We start from the raw sequence: 13,160 nt of genomic DNA, 5'->3' as shown, positions 1-13,160 counted from the left end.
CATCTGGATGGCGCCTGGTGGTTCCTGCGCCGGCGAGGTGAGCAGCAGGGGGTGTGGGCAGGGGAGAGGGCATGTGGCAGGGGCCTTGGGATAGGCCAGCTCACTCCGCCCCTGCTCCCTCCTGCTGCCCCTCCAGGGTTGTGTCTGACCACTGCTACCCGTTCTCGGGCCCGGAGAAGACGGAGGCAGGCCCCACGCCCCGCTGCATGATGCACACCCGGGCCACGGGTCGGGGCAAGCGCCAGGCCACTGCCCGCTGCCCCAATCACCACGCCCATGCCAATGACATCTACCAGGTCACGCCTGCCTACCGCCTCGGCTCCAGTGTAAGTCTGCGCTTGGGCGAGGGGCAGGGGAAGAGAGCAGGAAGGCCGGGGCCTCAGCCCCTAATGGATACTCTCCTCCCCGCCTCCCACGCTGCAGGAGACGGAGATCATGAAGGAGCTGATGGAGAACGGCCCTGTCCAAGGTGAGTGTCCTTCGTCCTGCCCCCTGATCCCACAGGGCCCAGCAGCACACGTGTTCTGTACAGCACTGAGCAGCAGGTCCACTGGGGCCGGACGTGGGGAGACCATGTCCCCTCCCCATGGGCAGCACCTGGTAGGAGAGGCTGCGGGCCGGGGTGCGCATCTCCACTCGGGCTTCGGTGCCTGTGCTGACGGCTGAGCTGGCCCCACCTTGCCCTCTGCCCACAGCCCTCATGGAGGTGCACGAGGACTTCTTCCTGTACCAGGGCGGCATCTACAGCCACACCCCGGTGAGCCTCGGGAGGCCAGAGCGATACCGCCGGCACGGAACCCATTCGGTCAAGATCACAGGGTGAGGGGCTCTGGGGGACAGAGGGGTTGGGGGCCGCCGAGCTTACACTGGGGGCTCTGAGCCTGTCCAGAATCCAGACCATCTCTCTGCAAAGCCCTGTTTCAAAGAGGAGGAAACCCAGACTCCAAACGAGGAAGGACTTAGCCTAGTCACACCAAGAGTTGGTGCCTTTCAAGGTTTCAAGGGACTGCTCCTTCCTTATGGGGGGAGATAGAGTAAGTCCAGTGCAATAGACAAGGATTCAGGAGTGGCTAGTCTCTCCCCATCTCAGCACCTGCTCAGCTCTGCCCGACAGGGACTCACTCCCCAGCCTTCAGTGTCTCCACCTGAGATAACAGGAGGCGTCAGAGTGACTGAGGTCGGTTGTCCAACCAATGACAGCTCTTGGCCGTGGAGTTTGGGGCCTCTAGGGCACCCACATTCGCCGAGTCTCTTCCTTCTGGTCCCTGGCACCCACTCCTCCTCGGCTCCCCAAGTGAGGAAGGAGGGCAGGCGGAAGGGTGAGGTTCCAGAGAAATGGCCCACAGAATGGGGGTCCCTGGAGGACGGAGGCCCACATCCCCCCTGTTCTGCACGCCCCTCAGTTATCCCTCTTGTGCCTTCCCCCACACTGGGCACAGGCACACAGACTTAGAGGGAGACCGAGGGAGGTGCAGACAGGACAGAGACCTGCCCAAGTCCTAAGGGTGTACCCACGTGACCGAAGGCAGCAGGGCCTGGATAGGGAATGCCTGGGGGTGCAGCCCCTGAACGCAGGTGGAATCAGCTCCCTTGCTCCTGCCCGGTCTGGCCCGCAGGTGGGGAGAGGAGGCACTACCTGATGGAAGGACGCTCAAATACTGGGTGAGTCCCTGCGCTGCGGGCCCTGCAGCCGCTGTCCCCTCCCCCGCCTCCGCTTCTCCATGCCCTGCTCATGCGCCTCCTCATTCCCAGACCGCAGCCAACTCGTGGGGCCCAGCCTGGGGCGAGAAGGGCCACTTCCGCATCGTGCGTGGAGCCAACGAGTGTGACATCGAGAGCTTCGTGCTGGGGGTCTGGGGCCGTGTGGGCATGGAGGACATGGGTCACCACTGAGGCTGTGGCCACCATGCCAGGCCAGCCGGCAGAAGAGCCCCCTGTGGGGTGGTGCCCCTGCCCCACCCTCCTGCCTGGTAGATCGTGCTCCGGACACAGGCCGACACCAGGGGCCTAATCCTCGCGGGTTCTGCTGACACAGCGCCCGGCTGGGAGCCGAGGGCAGGCGAGGCTGGTGGAGCCCCCAGACCGCCCAGCGGGTATGGGACAGAGCCTGGCCGGGAGAACCAGCCTGCAGACCCCAGGCCCTGCACCCCCACGCAAGACCACTGAAGCCAGGACACTACCAAGTGTCCAGCCCATCCCACCCCTGTACTCTTATTCTCCAAAGATATTTATTTTTTTCACTGTTTTAAAATAAAGACAAACTATTGGTAACTTTAATAACTTGGAGCTTCAGGCCAGAGTTGGGTGGCACATGGTTAGGAAGCAGAAAGGACGGCCTGAGGTCGCGCTGGTTGGCAGTGGTGTGTGGACTGGACATCTCCGTCTCCACTCAGCCCTCGCTGTCAGCGGCCCTGGGCACTGAACCTCTCGGAGGTAGACCATGGATGGCATGACCTTTGACCCTCAGAGAGACATGAGCTCCTGGGAACCACCTTTCAGACGCTGACTCGGCACCGCCCGAGCGGGGCAGACAACCCCCCAATCAGCAGAACTGGCGCCAGTGCCCAGCAGGCAAGGGGGGCACAGCCCCACAGAAGCTGAGCCTCTGTCTCCGCAGATCAGCCTCTCCAAGCCCCCCAGGCGAGGCCCCCTCTCCTTCCCTGGGCTGAGCTGAGCCTGCCTCTCCAAGCCCTCTCTCCACCCCACCTTCCCAGGCTCCCAGGCTCAGCCTGGCTTTCAAGGCCATGAGGACCCGCCTGGCCAGCATCCTCACCAGCATCTTCACCCTGTGCCCAGGCAACTCCGGAGTCCTCGCCGCTCCTCAGATGTCCAGTACAATGCAGACCACTGGGCATTTGCACATGCTATTTCCCGGGTCCAGAGACCTTCCATTCTACCACCCTTTGTCCCTGCCCCACTCCCATTTCAAAGCCAGCCCCAGGTTTCCTTCATCCAGACAACACCTGTGGAGGACAACAGATGCGTCCCCAAACTGCCCTAACCCCACCTAGCGTGGCTTACACACCCCTCCCTGGACTCACCTGCACCCTGCCCTTTCACCCTGGATTTCACTCCTCTGGGCGTCTACTTACCTCCTCGGTTGGGCTCTAGTCCTCTGAGGGCAGTGGTTCGTGAGTGGGTCCTGGTACCCACACGGAGACCCTGGCGTACAGTGGCATTCTAGTTAGTGAAACGGTTGAGTGGACATGACTCATTCTCCTCCACTTGCCTCGAGACCTGGACCCCTGCCCATCCCTCTAAGCACAGATGTCAGTGGGGAGCCCAGGGAGGCTGTGCCTGGGCGGAGGCTCCCACAGCAAGGATCTTCCTCCCCCACCCCGAGGCCAGTCACCAAGGGGAGGCGAGGTCCCTGGTGGGCAGACCCTCAGGAGGGACCGGAGTCCCCTGGCCTTTTGGGCATCACCTGAAAGGAATGTGTGGCCCGATAAGGGGCCGCCTTTGTCTCATTTCCTGTTTGCCAGGACGTCCCGAACTTGGCTGCCTGGCGGCCAGCCCATCCCCAAGGAGTCAAGGCCAGTCAGTGGCCCTGGGGACCGGGAGGGGCGGGGACACCCACCAGGGAATGCGGGGGCTGCCGCTCACCATCGCCTTGGGCTGCAGCCGCCAGGACGCACTGCTGCTCCCACCGGAGGAGGGGAAAACCCTGTCCAGGGGCGGCTTGGCCAGCGGCGAGGCTGGAATTTTCTACAAGGACCTTTGGCGGAAGGAGAGGGTAGTAAGGGTGCAGCCAGGTTGGAGGCTGGGGGCCGGCCCTGCGGACCCTGGGGGAGTCAGCCCCGCCCTTCCTTAGTCCTTCCCCTGGCGAGGGAGCCCCAGCCCGCCCAGCCCTGGAGTGGAGAGGGTTCGGGTGGGACTGTGGAGGGCTTGGCCTGCCTGAGTGACCTTGCCTGTCACCCTTGGTTCTCTGATGTTAACAACAGACGGACGTGTTGTTAGAAAGAACCTGGCAAACATCAAACCGCACCCCGCCCAGCCAAATAACTGCCCTTGAGCCGATCCATAAGAAACCCCAGCACCTCGTCCCTGCTGGGCTGTGTCCTGAGCTATTTAGTCCCTTCCTCCCTCAGGGCCTAGGGCCTGGGCCATTAGACACGCCTGGGTTTGAACCCTGCTCCGTTCGCTCCACACTGGCGAGGTAATGCTGCCTCTCAGAGCCTGTCTTAGTGGGGATACCAGTACAGTCCTGGACACTGAAGAAGGGGGCCACGCCCTGACTGGTGTGGCTCAGTGGTAAAGCATAGGCCCGTACACCGGAGGGTCGAGGGTTCGATTCCCAGTCAAAGCCCCAGTCAGGGGCCTGTGTGGGAGGCAACCAATCGATGTGTCTCTCTCACATCCATGTCTCCCCGCTACCCCTTTCTCCCTCCTCTCTTCCGCTCTCTCTCTCTCTCTTAAAAAAAAAAAAATCAATGGGAAAAATATCCTCGGGTGAGGATGAACAACAAAAAATAAGAAAATAAATAAAAATAGAGGAAGGGGGCTACGTCCTGAGAAATTCACTAGGTAATTTCGTGATTGTGCGATCACAGAGCGCACTTACAGAAGCCGGCGTGGTCTAGCCTGGTGCACGCCTGGGCGATAAGGCGCAGCCTATTGCTCTAGGCCACAGACCTGTACAGCGCGTTGCTGCGCAAAACAACACGAGATTGGATCAAGCCCAAAAGAAAATGGTGCAATCGAGAGACCCGGTAAATGAGACGAGGCTCCTTTAACACAGCGACTGTTTGACAGCAAACACTGCTACGCGTAGAAAGAGTACACTTTAAAGTAAGGCTAAAAAGCACAGTGTAGCAAACACATGAAGCAGCCGCATAGTCCTTTATTACCCTCATCAGGTATTACGTACCGTCTGCGATTCTATATGTACACTTTCACAGGAGTGACAGTGCGGTCGGTTTATTTACACCAGCATCACCACAAACCCATTACGACAGCGATGACGCCAGGACAGCTGTGCCATCCCTCGGTGGTAGGAGCTGTTCGGCTCCTCTGTAATTTATGGGACCACCGTCACGTATGCGGCCGTTGGTGACTGGGACATCGGGATGTGACTGTACGCACCTCCCGGAGTTGTTGGGAGGATTGCACGAGACACAGCACGCTGAGCATTTAGCTCCGCGCTTGGAACGCAGGGGCTCGGTGACTGGTAGCAGCTCTCATCATTCTCAGGGGATGGACGGGTTTGATAACATAAAGGCTAAACATTTATTGAGTGTTTAGCCACAATGCCACCACATTGCTCTGGCTGCTTTACATATAGTATCTCCTTCAACACCAGAAACAACCCATTTCCTTATTTTGCAGACAAGGAACAGAAGCATAGACGAGCCTAAATTTATTTGAGGCGGATTCAAACCCAGACCCTCTCCATCCTCATACAAATCAGCTCTGCAGGAATAGTGGTTGATTGGTAGTGATAGCTCAGAGTCTTTTCCAAGTCCTTTCCGTGCTTGGAAAACTCTTATTTATCCTACAAAACCCAGCTCAAATGTCCTTTTCTGGAAAGCCTTTTCTGGCAACAATCCTCTGGACCTCCAGAAACTTCAGCATGTATCCCGGGCACAGAGGGAGTATCGGTTGACAACTTTCCCCCCCACCCCCAAAGGAATGGGGCAGGAATTTTTTTCTTAGCCTCATCCTTTCTACCCACCAAATGTTCTGCTTGGGCATTCGCTCTGGTCTCCTGTGGGGCTCTGCAGGGTCCCAGGGCACCTGACTCTAGTTTCCCAGGAGCTGCTAAGTCACATCACTTCAAGAGTGCTGATGCCTCACATCTTCCTGGTGTCTTGCCAGCCCCCATCCTTGCCTGGTGCCCATTAAGGGAAAGGAATTCATGCCTACGGAGCCTGCAGCGGGCCAGGCCCTGGGCTGGGTTCTTCCTGCACTTTAGCTCCTATACACATCGCTGTGAGAAAGTATATCGTTAGACACCAGTGCCAACCAGCAAGGTGACTGTCAGAATCCAGATGGTGAGCAGGGCTCCTGGACCCGGACACAGCTGGAATCAGAGACACAAATTATCCCAGGACCGCCGACTCTCTCTCTCCTGCCTGTCTCTCTACAGCAGTGGTTCTCAGCCTTCTGGCCCTTTAAATACAGTTCCTCATGTTGTGACCCAACCATAAAATTATTTTCGTCGCTACTTCATAACTGTAATGCTGCTACTGTTATGAGTCGTAATGTAAATATCTGATATGCAGGATGGTCTTAGGCGACCCCTGTGAAAGGGTCGTTCGACCGCCAAAGGGGTCGCGACCCACAGGTTGAGAACCGCTGCTCTACAGACTAACTCTGCCCTGAGGAAGGACGTGTGGCCTCCTGAGCGTCTCAGCCCACAGCCATGTTCTCAGTTCTGATTCAAAACAAAACTGAACAGAACAGGGCGGTTCCTGATTGGCCTGTCCCTAATTAGGTGTGCGCCTGTCATGGAAGCCATGACAGCCTTTGCTGAATTGGTGTTTGGGGGCAGGGGGGGTCCCCAAAGAAGGAGAGGGCCGCTATTCCAGGTGGAAGAAGGAATAGTGAACAGATGACAGAAATAGGCCCACAGCAGCCAGGGATGACCACCATGGGACAGGCAGGGAGATCAAGGCTCAGGAATGCTGTGACTCTATGGGGGGGCGGGGGGGGACGGTAACACAGACTACATTGCGTTCCACTGAATTTGTGGATTAAACCAGAGAGATACCCTTTACAGGCCAAAGAGTGAGGGATTCCTCCTCAGCGTCTCCCTGAGGATTCACTTCTGAGCTCTAGGAGGTAACTTCTCTAGAATTCCATCCACGCAGCGAGAACTCTGTGGCTCTGACACTGACACCCAAGGCGGTCTTCCCCACGAAAAGCGAAGCCGGCAGACACAGGAGCTGTTCGCTGGGAGACGGGAGGAATGAGAGAATGAATGGGTGCACACGGGCAGGGCCTCGCGGTGCTGTCCACCGTGGCAGCAGGGCCCCCTGGCGGCTGACGCCCTCACCTGCCTCAGCCCAGAGAAGCCGTGGAGAGAAGGGGCCTGTGCAGTCCCAGAGCCCAGCAGCTGCTGTAGACTGTGTCTTGCATACATTCCTGGTGAGTCCTCATAACGGCTCCGTGAGGCCCGGACACTGACCCAGGGGACAAAGCAGGAAGGGGCAGAACTGGTTGGAGCTCTCAGTCTGTGGAATCCAGAGGCCGGCTCGTGGCCATGGCCCCCACCTCGCACTCCCCACCCCGATGCTGTGCCCCAGCCTGGCCAGGAGAGGGCCCCAGTTAGGCATTAAGGTTTCCCGCACCTGTGGCACTGTCCTTCACACTGCCCTTCGCTCATGCCTCCATTCAGGCTCCATGTCTTCCCCCGCCCCCACCCCCAGCTCCCTCCCACCCGCCCCGTACACACACCTCCCTTGGAAAGCCTTCATCCCAGAGCCAGACAGAGCCAGGCTCAAATTCCAGCCCCAGTGGACTCCCCGAAGCCCCCTTCCCACTCTGAACTCAGCGTCCCAGTCTGCAAAATGAGGAGTCATCTGTTACCTCTGCAAGCCCTAGACTGAGGATTTCCCCAGGAATGAGGAAATCAGGGACACGAGCCAGGCACAGGGAAAGTTAGACGGAGAAGAATCGGTACCTAATCAATCAGAGCAGAGATGTGCAGCGCCACCTTAAAGGGCCAGGCTCACTCTGGGTCCTGCAGAAGGCGAGGGGCACCCGGTGAAAGTGTTGACCCATCGGAAGTGGTAAGCATCCTTGGACAAGGTGAGTCCCCACGACCCCAGGCTGCCGAGTTTGTCCAGAGAGAGTCAGCTCTGGCCTTCGGACCAGTGGCCACGCCGAGCCTGTGCTGAGCCGGGCCAGGGGGTGCCCGGCAGCTGGCTGGTGCTCTAGAGGAATTGGCCGCCTGGGCCTGGCGCCCCGAGCACAGGTCTCTGCCATCTGCTTCCTTGTCGCTGAGATAAGGCCGACAGAGGAGTGAGCCAGCAGAGTGTGAACAGGAAGTGGTGGCCTGTGCCCAGCACGCATGGGCGAGTGCACATTTGCCTAAAGGCATTCAGCATCCATGACTTTTAAACACACCATGCCAGCCTGCATCGCTCAGGAAACAGATGGCAGGCTCTAATGAGAATTGGGGCAGAGTTTACTTTCTAAAGGATGAATGACAAAGCGGGTGTAGGGAGTCACCAGAGAGCGCGCAGTGCTCTGGGCCAGCAGCAGCCTGGCTTTCATTCTCCTGGCTGCAGGCGGAGCGGGGGGAGAGGGGACTGAGCTGGGGGAGAGGCCTGGAGAGCAGCAGAGAGCTCACGGTGAAGGAACAGGGATTAAATGCTCCAACCTCACTCTCTTCCCTCACTCTCATCTCCTGCCCGGCTCCCCATTGACCGAACCCCACATGGACTATGGCTGTAGACGTTTTAATCTGTTTTTGCGGGTCTTGTGTAACAGCAATGTAACCCTTACCAATACACTCAAAAGGAAACATCGGCCAAGAAGCTGGGATAAGCATGAACTTATATTTCTTTATTTTGGTGAAACATATAAAGCAAATCTGGCAGAGTTGTAAGGAGAAAGTCACACATCTATAAACAAAGTGAGAAGTTTTCATTAAACGTTCTTAAGACCAGGTAGCAAATCAATCAATCAAGTTACCCATTGTTTTCAAGTTCAGCGTGAAAAGTAGAACATTTCAAAAATTACCACGCGTGGCCATTAAGGAAGTCTACATTTTTCACAGAATCAATATCGTTCAGTCACATTCTCTAATCCCAACATAGTAAAATTAGAGACCAACAATAAAAAGTTGGCCAAGGAAATTCAATATGTTTGTGAACTTAAAAAACTCATTTCTAAAACATTATCATGAAAACGGTAAGATATGTAAAACTGAATAACAATAAGCTAAAGTGGAACTGAGAGGAAAAACTGTAGCCTTAAAAGCATTTATTAGAAACAGGAAGGATTGGCAACAAAGGAATCCAGCCTCCAACTCAAGACTTGAGGGAGAGACCATCAGAAAACTCAGAGAGTAGAAGAAAGCAAGTAATAAAGATAAAGCAGAAAGTAATGACACAGAAAGCAACAAAAAGTTGAACGAATTCTTTTAAAAGCCTTAATAAAATAAAGAAATCACTAGCACATAATGCACAATATTGGGAACAAAAATAAAGATATGACTAGAGATGCAACCAAAGTTTTTTTTTAAAAAAAATCACCAACTCAGCCAGTGTTGCTCAATGGTTGAGCATCAACCTATGAACCAGGAGGTCATGGTCAGGTTTTAAAAATTAAAACAAAACAAAAACACACAAAATAAGATTTAGAAATAACATTTTAAATGCTAGCAATCACCAAAGAAGTAAATGGGCTGCTTTCACCAGTTCACAGATTACCAGCATGCACGGAAACACACAATCCAGCTACATGCTGTTCGTGAGAGACACACATAAAACAAAAATATGGAAATCCTGAAAGTACAGATCTGAAACGGGATACCCTCGGTATGGCAGACACTGTCCACTGCCTGACCGACAGCACGCCCCAAGCCTTTTGCCCTTTGCCACAGCATCCTGGTGTTTTTTCCAGGCCGTAGGCAGAACTCTGTGGGCCCCGGAGGAGTGGACTTCCCCAAGTCCCAGCTTATTTCTTGTAACATAAAAGCACCAGCCCCAAAGGATGGCTTGGGATGTGGTCAAAAGCTGCTGGTGGAATCTCCCACACCAAGGAGAGGACCGGGGTGCCTGCTGGGGGCTGATGGGTAAGTAGGCAGAGTCCGGACAAATGGGCTGAAGTGCCCACCACCTGCCCTCATGCTTATGAGGCCCAGGGCAGGAGTGATCTGGAGGCTCAGGGCCCACCTCCAATCTCTTCCCATTCTGGCTCCATCCCGCACAGCGAGGGACCTCCATGTACGCCCGATCTAGGAGGCGGCAGGACATACTGGACATCAAGCAAATCTGCCTTCCGCTCCGGAGGGAGACACTGTATGTTCTGAAGATAGCGGACATACAAACATCCTTGAAGGGACTGTGGGGGGTGGGGGGTGGGGAGAAAGGAAAAGAAAAAGTCCAATTCAAAAGGGCAGTTAGAGTCCACAAATGCAGCAGACCCGAGAAATGTGTCTCTTCACGTGAATCATCTCGATAGTTTTACTAGTTCTTCTGTAGCCATTTCTTTCTTTTTCTTCTCGCACAGGCTAGGACATCCAGAACATCTTTGAACGGAACCAGAGATAGTGAACATCTCTTTAGGTTTCTCTGACTTTAAAAGGAAGGCTTTTAGTTTTTACCATTAAGTGGGATGTTTAGTGTAGGTTTGAGAAAGAAACCCTTTGTCATATACCACCTTAAGGAAGTTCCCTCCTGTCCCTCGTTTGCCTAGAATTTTTATAAACTGCTTAATTTTATCAAGTGCTTTTTTCCCCCATCTGTTGTATATGATCACAGCATTTTTGTGTCTTTTCATCTGTTACTGTTGAGACTTAACATGACAATTTTCTAATGTGGAAATACCCTTGCATTCCTGGAGTAAATCCAACTCGGTCATGATGTATTTTTAAAAATATATTGCTGCCCTGACCGGTTTGGCTCAGTGGATAGAGCGTCGGCCTGCGGACTGAAGGGTCCCGGGTTTGATTTCAGTCAAGAGCATGTACCTTGGTTGCGGGCACATCACCAGTAGGGGGTGTACAGGAGGCAGCGATCGATGTTTCTCTCTCATCGATGTTTCTAACTCTCTATCTCTCTCCCTTCCTCTCTGTAAAAAATCAATAAAATATATTTTAAAAAAAATAAAAATAAAAAAAATAAAAAAATCAATAAAATATATATATGTATATATATGTATGTATATATATATGTGTATATATATATATGTACATATCTGTATTTAATTTGATAATAGTATTATTTAAACCTACGTCCATAATTGAGAATGGGCCTAAGATCTTTCTGCCTCCATCTGTCCTTGTCTAGGTTGAGTGTTAAGTTGCTACCAGCCACAGAAAATGCAAGGGGTAGTTTCCCCTCTTTTTCTATTTTTTGGAACAATTTGTACACAACATGAACTGTCTGCTCGCTGATTATGTACCTGAGCCCTAGATACTTGCCTGTCATCGCCACATGCTACCACCAGTGGATGGGAGAGGCGTGAGGGGCCTGTGAGCCTCTGCATGTGAAATGGTCGGACCCTCCTCAGCAGTCGGTGACGCTGGGATGGAGGTCCCGTTACTGATCCTTTATTCTTACCCGAAGCTAAGGCCTCCCGCTTTACATCATCAGCAATGAAAGTGGTGTTTTGTCTTCCATAATTACTCTTTTACTTGATTTCTGAGCATGTCAGAATCAGACCGAGGAGGAGAAGGACTATTGAAAGGAGACCTCCTTGGAGGTCCAGGCTGGCAGGTACACAGAGAAAGCTCAGGCGATCGATTAGAGGGTAATTAACACAGTAATTAATTAAAGACATTCCCCAAAGCAGGTTACATGCACCACTGCCGTGGGTGACATTTAGTGGTAAATCAAAAACCCGTTGTTATCTTAAGAGTTATGTGTTTATTTTAATATAGATTAGAAAATATAACTATATAATTGCAAACAAGAGATATAAATACAATATCAAAGTTGCAACTTTACAGGCATAGTGTAAAGCTAGGATGGTCAATTTAAAGAAAAATAATACCATAAGTAAATATTAATACAGGTAATAAGAAGATATGATTTAAAAAAAAAACGAGACAGAGGCATGAGAATAACCACAGTTTGGAAAATATTCAAACAAAGGCCTGTGTAGTGAATAACAAAGCAGCGTCTGCCACCAACTGTCCCCTGCAAACTCACAGACCGAGAAGACACAGGGACGTGGGGAGATTAAAAAATGAGAGAGGAATACATTCTAAAGAAATTGAGTGATTTTCTCAAAAGGACCAGGTTTCTATTCAGGGTGCTAGTGTCTAGAGTAAATCCCTCCCTATCTTGGCCCAGGGTGGGACCCGGGGCACCCGCTTGCCTGTCTGCACCCCTTTCTCTTGCCTCCAGCAAAGCCTGCTGGTTGATCTCCCCACTCGATAAGCCTAGCGACATATTAAAGACACTGTCAGGCATGCAAAGATTCAGAAAGCGTTCCTTCCCTGCACTCCCTTCTACAATGTTATTTGAAAATATACTCCAGCAAAACAGAGGCACAATCCAAGAAAGAGAGAGAGAACAGATTCACGAAACACTGGAATGAACCCAGGAGTGCAATGAATAGAAATGCCAGAGATTCATAAAACCATCATTCAAAATTAGAACAGGAAGTCAGAGGGTTTGGAGAAGAACCGCTTGAAGGAGAAAAATGGGCTTCATTCAACAAATAATGTAATTAAGAAGCTGGAGGATTTTAATGACCTGATTTAAAAGGCATATGTTTCTTTTCTCAAGAAGAAAAGAGAAAAGCAGTTAGAAACTCCCAGGGAACAAAAAGTTGTATAAAAAAAGTCATGCTCCAAATATGAAGCAAATTAAAATTTAACATGACTCTGAGTGTCTGAGGGACTGTAGGGAAATACATTTGAACTTGAAGCCTGGAGCATTTCCCTTTAAGCAGCACTTAAACCATAAGATACAGTTTCTTCTCCATGGGGCTCAGGATGCCAGTTACCTCTGCAGAGAATAATGTTTATATAATCATGGCATTTTAAAAAATTAATTAATTCATTCTTTTTTTTTTTTTTTTTTTTTTTTTTTTTAGAGAGAGAAGAGGGAGGGAGGAGAGATCAATGGGCTGCCTCCTGCACGCCCCCTACTGGGGATGGAGCCTGCAAGCCAGGCATGTGCCCTGACTGGGAATCAAACTGGCAACCTTTCCATGCGAGGGACTGGACGACACCCAACCAACTGAGCTACACTGGCCAGGGCCATAATCATAATATTTTATAAACATTTATCTTTATTGTTGAAAGTATTACAGATGTCCCCCTTTCCCCCCATTGACCACTTTCACCCTGCACCCGCCCCGCCCAGGCCTTCACCACAATATTGTCTGTGTCCATGGGTTATGCATAAGCATCATAATTTTTAAAAAAGAGCACTTTATTGATTTTCAAGTTTTGAAACTCAGAGATAGACAACACACAAAATCGGGATATTTTAATTATGGCTATAGCACAAAATGCAAACGAAATGGTTTATTGAGAA

General features: G+C 52.2%; 1 protein-coding gene across 1 annotated transcript; it reads left to right on the top strand.

Moving 5' to 3' along the window:
• The first annotated feature begins 6 nt into the window (after positions 1–6).
• LOC102437700 (tubulointerstitial nephritis antigen-like) lies at positions 7–2,277 on the top strand. Its single transcript, XM_014450711.2, has 6 exons — positions 7–37; positions 136–326; positions 424–469; positions 696–819; positions 1,617–1,662; positions 1,753–2,277. The coding sequence occupies exons 2-6, from the start codon at positions 207–209 to the stop codon at positions 1,891–1,893; spliced, it is 477 nt and encodes a 158-aa protein (XP_014306197.1). The 5' UTR covers positions 7–37; positions 136–206; the 3' UTR covers positions 1,894–2,277.
• The last annotated feature ends 10,883 nt before the right edge of the window (positions 2,278–13,160 follow it).

Source organism: Myotis lucifugus, unplaced genomic scaffold (genome assembly GCF_000147115.1).
Source record: "Myotis lucifugus unplaced genomic scaffold, Myoluc2.0 scaffold_3347, whole genome shotgun sequence".
In the NCBI taxonomy this organism is placed as follows: Eukaryota; Metazoa; Chordata; class Mammalia; order Chiroptera; family Vespertilionidae; genus Myotis; species Myotis lucifugus.
Note: the sequence above shows the minus strand (reverse complement) of the source record. Positions and strands in the feature narration are given on the sequence as shown.

What these genes read in the sequence shown, in the direction of transcription:
- LOC102437700 (XM_014450711.2), top strand. Translation starts at nt 207, where the DNA reads ATGATGCACACCCGGGCCACGGGTCGGGGCAAGCGCCAGGCCACTGCC. An exon ending in CATTCGGTCAAGATCACAGG is followed by an intron (nt 820 to 1,616) that starts GTGAGGGGCTCT and finishes TCTGGCCCGCAG; the next exon opens with GTGGGGAGAGGAGGCACTAC. An exon ending in GAAGGACGCTCAAATACTGG is followed by an intron (nt 1,663 to 1,752) that starts GTGAGTCCCTGC and finishes CCTCATTCCCAG; the next exon opens with ACCGCAGCCAACTCGTGGGG.